This window comes from Fulmarus glacialis, unplaced genomic scaffold, assembly GCF_000690835.1.
Source record: "Fulmarus glacialis isolate BGI_N327 unplaced genomic scaffold, ASM69083v1 scaffold34666, whole genome shotgun sequence".
Classification (NCBI taxonomy): Eukaryota; Metazoa; Chordata; class Aves; order Procellariiformes; family Procellariidae; genus Fulmarus; species Fulmarus glacialis.
Genome location: NW_009219327.1, coordinates 5,540 through 17,581, shown reverse-complemented (window position 1 = coordinate 17,581; position 12,042 = coordinate 5,540). Strand labels below are relative to the sequence as shown.

At 41.2% G+C, this 12,042-nt stretch overlaps 1 protein-coding gene across 1 annotated transcript; it reads left to right on the top strand.

Moving 5' to 3' along the window:
- Window positions 1-2,411: 2,411 nt before the first annotated feature.
- Window positions 2,412-4,534, top strand: MRPS33 (mitochondrial ribosomal protein S33). Its single transcript, XM_009580331.1, has 2 exons — window positions 2,412-2,664; window positions 4,391-4,534. The coding sequence occupies exons 1-2, from the start codon at window positions 2,450-2,452 to the stop codon at window positions 4,494-4,496; spliced, it is 321 nt and encodes a 106-aa protein (XP_009578626.1). The 5' UTR covers window positions 2,412-2,449; the 3' UTR covers window positions 4,497-4,534.
- Window positions 4,535-12,042: the final 7,508 nt, after the last annotated feature.

Sequence of the window (12,042 nt, the reverse complement as noted above, 5' to 3'; positions counted from 1 at the left end):
CGGGCCCCGCGGGTAGCGCGGGCCTCTGTCACCGGGGAGCTGCTGGCGGCAGTTACCCCGAGGTGCGGTTGCAGCCACCCGCGGGTGGGTTTCCACGCTTGCCCTCCTGGAAGGAAGCAAGGCGGCGGAGCCGGAGGGGACAGGGCTTGCAGGAGGGCTGCGCTAGGCCGTGCCGGGCTCGGGTGGTGGCCCGGGGGCAGCCTTCTCTTCCCCGTATGGTCATGGAAAAATCAAAAATAATTCTGGAAACAGAGTTGTCCTGGCGTATACTGAGTGGGAAGGAAGCAGCCTGAGATAAGCTAGCGGATTGGGAAGAAAAAACCCAGCCTAGGACGGGAAAGCAAGGCTTTGACTAGCAATAGGGAGTGGGGAGCAGGTGAAGAAGCAGCACTGCATGGTGATTTTGCTTTTGGTTTAGGTGTGTAATTACCAATAGGTGATCCTGAAAATACCATAGCTGTAAGTGACAAGAACAAAACTGTTCTGGTGGCATCTCACAGAATCAAAGGTCGCCCTAAAACAGGCTTTGGATAGCTCTGGCACTTGGGAGTTTGTAGCCTTTGCCTTTCTCATTTCTTAAACATTCTTAGACTGGCAAGGATTAATAGAGGTCTCCAGCCTTGGCTTGGGCTATTTAGATTCCTTTAGTGATTCTGAAGTGAAAGGCAGGTCCCTCAGACCACTGGTTTGCATCGTTTAGGAGCTAAAGGTATTTTCATTTTAAGGCTGCAGTTGGAAGAGATGAAACAAGCTTCATGTTTGAATTGAGTCTGGTGATACTTTCAGAGTGATGATGTGATGAAGAGTTTTGGGGACAATTTGTTGCTTTACTTCTGAACATAGGAATTAGGACTGGCCGTTCTGAAATGGATGGTTTAGCAAGACTTAAGGATCATTCCCCCATGTAGTAGATGCTCAAGTTGAAGTGCTGCCCTGTGATCATTTAAAAACTTTTATCTTCTTACATCAGGCCTGCTGCCTTAACTTGTTGAAGTCTCTGACACTTCGCCTTCCCTTTTGTTACTCTTTCCATTATTCTCTTTGACTCAGATTACTTGTATTATATTCATGCTTGATTTTTTTCCTGCGTCCTTTCTAGTGCTGTGCTAACGGGAGTAAATCAGAGTAGATGGTTGTACATCAGGTCCTCCAGTGGGCAGATGTGTGTAAATGAGGTTATGAATACTTCAGATTCATGTTATTAAACAACAGGCTCCCTGTTATCATACTAAAATCGACTCAGCCCTGTCCTGCTGATTACTCTTGTCCCTGCTCCATGCTCTTGAATTTTTTATGTTCATCTTCTGGAATCAGCTGTGCAATACTCCTTAAAACAAGAATTTTAAACTTAAGTAAGTGTAGTGCACTTGAACAAACCCCGTTTAATTTCTCTGGAGATTTATGTCATCACTTACTCAAACAGGCACAGTACAGGCAACATACAGCTTCAAGTACAGGATTATGGGACTCTTATTCTTGTTCATTACATCCCATTCTGCAAAGAAAGAGTAAAGATGCAAAGAAGAGGAAAAAACGGGGAGGGGTAGGAAAGCTGAGAGAAAACCCTTCTCCACACTCTTAAAAGAGAGTGTGGATGTTGTCTCCGGTGGCCTAATAACGATGGTTTTGCCCGCAGAACATTTTTGTTGCAGAGGTGTTTTTAGGTGGGAGATGGCTGAAAGTGAATGGGAAGCTGCTGTTGTGGGATTTTCTTGGAAAAGGAATCTGGTGTGAGGAAATGATTTCTTTCCTCTCCTAAGAAGAATAGATATCAGGAGAGTGAAAAGAGAATGGAGGAAAAGCTGATGGCAATGATCAAGGGAAGAGGGTTGATATGGGAAAGATTTGTGTGATTCATGTAGAGAAACATGATTTATTTTATTTATTTATACAGTTAATAGGCCGTTTTTGCTAGGTGGACTGTAACAACATTCATACTGTTTTAAATGGGGTGAGAAATTTTCATGAGAAAAACTTCCAGGTTGCTTCCTCAATATGTTTAAGTGGTGTCTTATGTGCTCGTATAAGTCAGAGGCATCGCAGTGGGCACTGTTTTTGGCAGAGTTCACACTGTAATTGTTCCTGTGACTGGAGTTTAAAGCTAGCTTTAAGTAAGCTGAGTGGGATGTGCTAATAAACTAGCCATGGTAAATTGTGGTTCACTGTGGGTAGTTTTATAGTCCGTATTGCTGTCTGTAGTGTCCTAGTTAGGCTGCTAATTGTTCCTGAATTAGTGTAGACATTGTTTATGTGCAGGTTTATGCACTAAGAATTAGACTGATTTCATGGAAGGAATACATGACTTCAAACGTGTGATCAGTGTACAATGAGTTGTTTGCCTTAGTTTTGGGATAGCTTGCAATACTCAGTCATTTTAGAGTTGTGGCTCTTTTGTGTTTCCTTTTGCAGGAAGGTCCATCTTCTGTGTGTGCCCACTCTTCCTTCGGAGATGTCCAATGTTTCCAGTTACGCCCTTCGAATGGCCCGGCTGAGTGCTCAGATATTCGGAGAAGTTGTCAGGCCAACTGATTCAAAATCTATGAAAGTAGTGAAGTTATTCAGTGAGCAGCCTTTGGCCAAGCAGAAGGAGGTCTACAGCTGGTATCCTCCTCACAACACCTACTACGCCCTTATGAAGAAGCTCCGTTACTTTGGTCTCTACAGGTAATCTCTGTGCTTTTAGGGTGGGAGCAGGACTGGAGATGGGAAAGGAGTGGGTGTGAGTTTTTTTACAGTTTTTTAAAGAAACATGGAAGAAGGTTTAGATCAGAATATGGTGCATATGGAAATATGCACTTGATTGTTGCACTGAGGGCAAGGAGAGTAAAATAAGTGACTACTGTCTAAGTAACTTTTACCATAATTAGTACCTTATGTGAGAAAGACTTTAGGTGTAGTTATGGGCAAGCAGTTATATAAGAAATAGTTCTTGCTTTGGCTTTGTGGGGAAAGGAAGAGAGCTTTCTCATAGACAAGAGATGGGTCTGTAGTTCTGAATATGGCAAATGAATGTGCTACAAAAAGGTGACGTTACCTTAACACGAAAATTGCACTAAGACAGTCTTACCATATATTTCTCAATCATTCAACAGCTAATAAGTGAAATTTAGAAGAGAAGGAAAGTCTGTGTTAGGCTGGAGGGGCTTTTTATCCTTTAAAATAAATTAAATTAAATTAAATTCAAATGTGGTTTTAATAGCCTTGTTAATTCCAGCTTCATCCAAACCAGTTGTCTAATTTCTAAATGAATTTCCACAGTCTCAAGTAGGAAAAAACTGCACTTCTAAAGAACATCAGCAGGACTCAAATGCAATCCTTTGACTTCAGTCAGGTAGCACTAAAGAAATTCCTTGAAAGTGAGGCTGCTAGCCCTGTAAAGTCAAAACAGATTAATTTCTATTGTTAGTATCACAATACTAGCCATCAAGGTTTGCCTCCAGGATGCTTTTGGTTTAGGTGGGCATGCAAACACTTCCTAGAATAGCTGTTTGTTGACACAGAAAGCCTCAACCACATGGTAACGTTCTTTTCTCTTTCCCCTCTTAATCTCAAGTTCCTTCTCTAGCTGCCCTGTATACAGAGAGTTTGTAGAGGATCAGGTTTGCTGGTCAGAAATATGTAACAAAGAGCCTTAGAGTAAAAGGGCCTGATAATAACTCGGAAGCTTTTTGTTTCTTTTTTAGAAAAGTTGTATAGCAATCCAGCAATATTAGGCCACTTAGGATGCAGTTGTGACTTTTGAAGAATACCTTCGCACTGAAAAATACAGGGACAGAGATTAAATAGAATTCATTAGAACATTATTGAGGATTCATTACCTCTGCCAGCTCCTTTATCCTCCTTCCTGTTTTATTCTCCTGTTAAAATTCTAGCAGTAGCTGATGCTTTCTTCATAACTCATTCTTGAAGTCACCTGAGAGGAGTGTCATGTACTGTAATTACTGCTCAGCATGCCCATGTTTTCTTAGAAGCTAATGACCTGAACTTAGTATCTAGCACAGAAACACAACGTGCTATTGCTATGCTGCTGATCTAGATGAGAAGAGGAAAATTCTCATTTTTGTCTTTTGCCGATTTTTATATGTTACTGCTCATTTAAACACAGTGGATCGATAAATGCAATGGAAATAATATATATATGCACATACCATTTGTTGCTGAAAAGAGCAACCTTGTTAGTTCTGAAAGTACCAGCGGAAATCTTTCACATTATTCCGTCCGAAATTACTGCTAGCAGTTATGCTGAATACATTGCAGTGAGTTTCAGTATGGTCTTCACTGTTAAAAAAACTTTTGAGGGTTTTTTTCATTATCATACAGTTCAAAGAACCTTTCACATCTAGGTATTTCAAGAAATAGAGTAAACCTTTTTCTCTCTTCCCCCATCTAGGGATGAGCATCAGGACTTTAAGGAGGAGATGAAGAGATTGAAAAAGCTCCGTGGGAAGGAAAAACCAAAGAAGGGGGAAGGAAAAAGAGCTCTCAGGAAGAAATAGTGCCACTTGGACAATGTAACAAACTACTCTGGAAATGCTGGAGAACAGCTGTAACCCAGGCTTTCTATTCCCAGCTGGAGAGGGCTTGGCATGTGAGCTGCGTGTGGGGCACAAGAAACACACTGTGAAATACTGGAGTCCACCTTGGGAGTGCACTTGGGTCTTTGTGGTTTTATTGTTTTTTAATTTCTGTAGTTTAAATATACAGTATATTGGAGCACATTAGTTTGTCAGAGCCCTCTCTTACCCAAGTAGTAAAAACAATAGTAAAAAATAAGTGCTCAGTGTTTTTCTTGCAAACACCTGTAGCTGTTTCAGTTTTTCTGGATCTGGAAAATTGTTTGGTTTTCATTGTCCATTTTACTTTCTTGGATTAATATCAACACTGTTTTGCATGTAGCCACAAAAAATTAAGGTTTCCTGCTTCTACTGCTGCTTGTCATCTTGCCTGTTATAATGAGTTTCGCTTCAGGTAGTTTTAGTGTTTTGTGGGGTTTTTTTAAGTTGCTGTTAGAATCTCTTGTTCTGCATTTTGCACTGGACAATACTTCATGGTCCATTGCCTCTCATTGTACCCTGAATATTTAGATACCGCAACAGAAGAGGCTGAAATATGAAGGCTCAAACTGTTTTCCAGTCTGAGACCCCCTACTAATTAAAATACAATATTTCAGTTTACTGTAATAAAAGGATTTTGAATTTATTTTGATTGCCTGGAGGACATGTATGAAGTACTTCATAAGGTGATGAACAGTTTTACTGGTTTTATCGCTAGGCTCCTTTAGTGTTGCAAATATTAACGATTGCATACATCTACCATTCTTACCTGTCAGGGAACAGAAAGTAGAGAATGCAGCTGTGCTGCTCTGCCTGGCCACATGTGCATCTTGCCTGTGTGTGCCCTGAAACAGCATCTTTTAATTTCCAGACCATGTAAGCTTAGAGGAACATCCTTGAGGTAGTAAAGAAGAGCTATTAAAAATGTAGAGTGACTGGAGCGGAGACTATTAGCACAGTTAGCTTGGGGTATGCTTGATTTTGCATACAGAGGCGTTCTGGAGTAGGGAGCAGTGCTAACCTACTGACATTTCTAAACCAAGCTTGTTCAAATTTAAGTATTTGGAGGGATCTGTCTGATCATTGAAATCAATGGATCTCATAAACTTGTAACAGCTTAACAACTCTACTTCACCAAGGTTATTAATTGAAGAGGTTCTGATTGCCATAAAGGTGTTTCTGGTGAGCTGTGTAGTTCTTGTTCAGTATCCTTACCAAGTGTTGCCTGGCTTTCTAAGCTCTAAGAGAAGCTGAATTCAGGAGATCCGCAGTGTTGCGGGAGAAGCGCCTGAGGTCTTAACCACAGCCAACAAAATGCTGTAGAAGTTAGTAAAATATATATCTGCTCTGTACTGTAGTGGTAAGTTTCTCTTATTCTAATTTAAAATCCTTTTAGTAACTTAAAACTTTTGCTCAACTCTAATGTGCCTATGGCATTTTAGTGTTCTATGTGTTGTCTATGGGTTGTGACTTGTCTGGTACTGAAGTATACAGAGCCTGCGATAGGCCCTCTGGGAAGTGCCTGGTTCCTGGGACACGTGTGTGCAGCTGAGGGGAAGCGGTCTGGTTCCCTTGAATTTCTCTTCAGGAAGAAGAGCGGCATGGAGCCGTGTACTAGGTAGGAGAGGGAATTGCCCGAGTAGGAAGGTTGCTGCTGCCTGACTGTGTTTCTGGCTGTGGCTGTGAGGGATGAAGTTGCTCAGTTGCTTGTTTCGGTGGAGAGAAAGACCAGTTCTGAACCTCTTCAGCCCAACTACTGCGGCAGCTTTGGACAGCTGGTGATTGTACTTGCATTGCTTTGTCGGCAAGAACTTGATGTCTTGTAAAATTAAACCAAAGATCAATAAAAATGTTTTCCCTGCAATTTAAGATGAAAAATCAACAGCATCTTTTTTGTTGCTCTGAAACACTTAAAGCTTTGACAGTATAAACATGCAAGAGAGAGAAAGTGTACGTGCATCAAAAAGTGAATTATGGTCCTGCTCCAGTAAAATAAATATGCATGGCCTTAAACTTTGTATGTGTGGGCAGACCTGGTTATGAGTACACATATAATGATATATAAAATACTTACACAGTATGATTGGCCATGGTTATGCTTCTGAATCCACATGTAGCCTACTTAAGGACTGAGGATCTACAGAGCCTACTGAAGGCAGTGAACGCTACAGGCGTTCTGTATCTTAACATGCCACCTTGCTAGATGCAGATACGGACTCAGCAGTGTAATATTAGACAATTAGGCTTGGGGATCAGATCTGTTCTTCCTTGTCTGCTCCGAGCCACCTAGCTGTTTATGGATTTTGAGAAGTTCCTGTCATGAGCAGGAAAGGGACTGGCTTGTTTGGCTAGTCATCTATAATGATCCCCTTTGTCTGCAACCTGCCAGAGCAAACCTGCTCTAGAATCAAAGCATCACCCTGGGAACATATTCCGGGAAGATACAGCAGCACATCCAAAATGGGAGAGAAACGGATGGAAGTGCCTGTGAAGTAAGCAGATGTGAAACAAATGGATAGTGAATTACTGGTTTTCATCTTTTCTTCACAGTGTTTACAAAAGCAAAGTGGATGGAGTGAAAAAATGGTAACTTTTAAAAAGAGCAGTTTAAGTACAAGGGAGGTTCCTCGCCTAATTTTTCATGATCTTTCTTTTGTAGTACTCATTCGCTAGAACTAGGTCTTCTCAAAGATTACTGTTTCCCCTCCCCTGAGACTTCACCATAAAACAACGATTCAGCCATTATTGGAGTGTATCCTAATATTAGGATAATCCATTGCTGGTAGTGTTAGCGTAACTATTTTGTTCCAGAAAATACAGCCTTCTCCTCTCCATAGCTGGGATAGAAGTAGGCGCTTTCCTACCTCCCTTCTGACTCGTGCTCTGTCATTTAGGAATAGACATTGCTTGAAGAAGACCACGTGAATCACAGGGTCTAGACAAACTGGAAGTCAATCCTGAAACATCATGCCAGGTATTAATGCAGTATGTGTATTTAGGAGGGGAAGGAGAGTTTCAGGCATATTCTGAGGGGTAAGGATGGGAACACTTACGCTTTATACAGCTATTGGTATAGTGGTGTATCCATTTAATGTACAAATAATCAAGTTCAATTAGATTTTTATTTTTGGCTTTCCACTTACGATGATTCTTCTCACCATTCAAACTCTACTGTGTTTTGTTACAAAATTCACTCTTTTCCTGAGGGTGCGAGCTGACTGTCCTCAACAGATGTTTAGATGGATATTTTAATTCTTGATCAGAATAACCCTGGTTAGCTGATCTCCGAGGGACTAACTGAGAGTCAAAACCCTAACCTCTTCCCAATCCTGAACAGCTTTATTAAGTGCCACTGCTTCCTTATTTTACAGTGCTTTAACTATGTGTGTCTTTAATTATACTCTGGTATAACATAGTCATAGCTGCTAAGTACTGCCTTGACAATCACAAGTTATTTTGTAAACAGGCTGACCCACTTGCTGTATATATCCTATAGGGAGTGCGGCTGTTGCTGGAACCTCTTACTATTGAAAGCCCTGCAGAAGTTCACTTGCATATGACCATACTTCGTAATGGTGGAAGGGGAAAAAAAAAAAAGCAGTCTTGCTTCCTGGCGAAGGTACCAGTGTATTAAAATACATGTGCTCTGCTCAGGAAAGTACTAACTTGAAAAGTTTCTCCTAGTGTGGAAAGAGTTTATTCTACTTATTAAAGCAACGTGCTGAGTTTACACAGGTCAGCAGAATGCATCTGAGTTACTCTATGGTTTTAGACAAATGCTTTGTCTTTCTTGCCTACGTTTCCTCAAGAGTAAAATTAGAATAATGATCTCTTAGTGAATAGTGTCATGAGGGTAAGCTGCTTCTCGGATGGGAATTTACCCCAGGAGAACCTTGTGTAAAGAGCAGCTTAGTCTGGCTATGGGAGGGCTTGTACCTCTGCATATTTCAGAGCTTTATTTTAGAGAGATGATTGTATGCAACAGTTGATGACATTTTTAACACATAAAATAAGCTGTGGTAAGTTACTGTGTTCATTGTTCTGCTTTAGATGTTAGAGACTTCAAATGCTGAAAAAAATCTTGATTTGGTCAGAAAGTAAAAATTAAAAAAATATCACAGATATTTCTTGAACTGTATATATTTTTGAAATTTTAAAGTATCTGTGTACATATTCCTCTACCACTTTCGATTTGAAGGCCATTTTAGGATCATTTTAAAAAACAACAATCAACACAGTCTATATGTTTTGGAAAAGCTTCGCGAATCTGAAAGGCTACTTCGATGAGGGAATGACTGTGTTTTGTGTGTTTTTTCTTTCTTTTAAAGCACAAAGGATAATACGCAAAGAAAACAAGTGCTATGGGGATCTCTGATCGATTCCTTTAAACTCAGTTCTCCTCTGTAACTCTTTCATTGTGACACTTCTTGTACAATCCCTTGGGAGTAGATCCTGGAAACAAAATCCTTCAAGAGGACTCTCTCTTCATCATCTTGAACAATACCCTTATCACAAATCCTGGTGGGCCAGATATTTAGATAGATCTTCCTGTGCCTGCACAGCTAGGGTAGCACGAAGAAAGGCATTTTAGTCTCTTCACTTCTTTCTCCTCTTCACTTTTTCCTTGTCCTTTTCCTCAAGGGTAATAATAATGTCTTGAGTACAGAGAGGAAGGAACAGACATGAAAATATCTGAAAGAATTTGCTTGTGAAGGCTCAGTCACAGCAGAGCACAGCTATAGCGTGTCCAAATGGTGAGGAGCGTGGCTGTAGACAGATGTCAGAGGGACATCACCACCACGCTGGCTGAGAAATTATTTAGGGTTGTCTAAAGGGATAAATATGAAATCAACAGGATAATGATCGTGACATCGAAGTGTCTTTATACATCCTGCGTTGAATTGTTCTGGATGGAATACTGGGGAAAATTCCACAAAGTGAAATATTTAGAAAAATTGAGAAGATTCCAAAGAAGTGGGTTCGGCTTCTGTTGTCTGAGTCAGGCAGAACTAGGCTGAGCCAAGTGTTAAAAACATAGCACAGGGACCACTTCTCTCCTGGAAGAGGAGATGGCAGACTGGATGACCTCATACATTTTCTCCTATCGCAGCTAGGTTTGTGAAAACAAATTTCACCAAGAGCTAAAAAAGGATTTTTATATCCATTAGGTTTTCTGCCTGTGCTTGGAAGTACTTTACTTCATCCCAGGGCTCCTAAAGCTGTTTGTAAATATTTCATGGAGAGGGTCTCTCCCACTTCAGTTGTTGTTTCTGCGGGTCTGATGTTTGCCTTATGAGCTGTTTCAGTAAATAGGCTTTTAATGGTATTAGGAGCAAAAACCACCTGAGGTCCAGAAAGTCTAAAAACCATTCTACTGCCACATGCAATGGTGTGTCGCTGCAAGTACATAATTGCAGATGCATCACATTCCTCAGTTTCCACTACAGCCTTGCCTGGATAAAAATGAACGGGGTCACTTGGCCGCCAACTTTCAAAACTTGATGTCTAAAATGTGATTCCAGATTCAAGCAGCTACGGAAGTGGTCTAACTTCAGAAGCTGTGTGAGTATTGAGTATCTCCAACTGGTACCAATGGCCAAGGGAGGTTTAGACTGGACATTAGGAAAAACTTCTTTACTGAAAGAGCGGTCAGGCCTTGGAAGAGGCTGCCCAGGGAAGTGGTGGAGTCACCATCCCTGGAAGTATTCAAAAGACGTGTAGATGAGGCGCTTAGGGACATGGTTGAGTGGGCATGGTGGTGTTGCGTTAACGGTTGGACTTGATGATCTTAGAGGTCTTTTCCAACCTTTATGATTCTATGAATATTCTATGAATATGACTTATCTCAAGTAACAGCTAGGTAAATCCTATGCCGGCATACAGGGTTGTAGTCCCCTTTAGCTTTTGACTGACACTGGTCTGTTCAGGACAGGACTGATGAAACATCTCTCTAGAGACTCTGTCGTGCCTATGCATGCAACAGCTGCTTCCCCAGTGATATTCGGTGTTGAACAGAATAATATTAGGCTGTCTGGGTACCATGCATTGGTTTCCGTGGAGAAGAGAGCTGCAGGTGGCTTGAGGAAAGCCTTATCCAGTGAGAGGCTGGAGCGGTACAGCTGAAGTGTGCTGCGCTGACATCTGGGTGATGCTGTCTTATTTACAACCAGCAACTATTAAGGACAAGGTGCAACATTTCTAATTTCTATACTTTCATGCGAAGGAGTCTGTGTCTGACAGGCAGCATCAAGCTGCTGCTCAGAATATTTCTGGGGGAGCAGCAGGCAATGACAGAGATGATCTGAAAGGTGTGAGGGTATTGCATTCAGTATTGAGCTGGCTAGTTAACAGAGACGTTTATTATATATTTTTTGATTTTTAAAATTATTTCTAAGATGTCAGAGTTTATGCTGGCTTTTTATCTAAGTAAAAGAGATATGGCTGATGTTTCAGCTGATGTTACTTAGTATTGCATTTAGTTTGTAGGCATAGGAGCATTTACATACAGGCTCCAACCTAAAGCAGTATTCAGCTGGCTTGTCCAAACTGGCACATTCGGAGAGGAGCGCATGAATGAGGCAGCGCAGATGCCACCTAGACAGATGACATTTCTTGCATCAGTGGATGGTAGGCGATTCATACGCAGGCTGCGTGTGAGGCAGCATTTCTTGGCTGTCTGTCCTGGGTCTGTGTGATGCAACTGATGTGCAGGTAAGCGTTGTTCACGAGCTCTAAACTTCACAAATGCTTTTTGAATGAACAGCATAAACCAAAAAGTATTAATTAGGCTAGGGAATGTCAGAGTTGTTACTGACAAGTAGAAAGTTAACACTGCAGCCTCTTCATTCTTCTGCTTTTGCACTTAGTCATTCTGCTTACATGCTGTGATGTTTGCCAAAATACTGCTCTATTGCCTGACACCAATACAGCCAACAGTGTGATGTGTCTCTGTATTTTCAAACTCGAGTTGTTTGATAGCATCATCAAGTTTATTAATAAACATTAACGCCCTCTGAGGACAGATAGTAGGGTATTGACTAGGCATGCAAACCAGTTAAAAATAAGATAAAATGAAGATCTAAGCTGGAGCCTTGCAGAATTCCCCCGGGGAGGGGTAACAGAAATTGTGTTCATTTACCAAAACAAATGTGTCTTCTGGAGAGAGAAGTCATATTATATTAAAAAGGAATAAGCATATCCGAGGGCCTTTAGCATAACTGCAAGCTTCAAGCAATCCACAGCATCAAAACCGTTGAGAGGCCATTGACCACTGCACCAGAAATTTTGCCTTTGGCCAAGTGCATACTCGCAGGAACAATGAGAATATAGCAACGTAGTTCGGAGACTGTCCTAATTCCCACATGCTTGGCAGGCAGCTTGCCTTTATAGGAGAGACTAAATGTCTGTGAGGCTTGTGTTGTCTCGGTGGTAGTGAGGATTAAAAGACAAGGATGGATTATGAACTGTGATACTGACTCTCTCAGCAAAA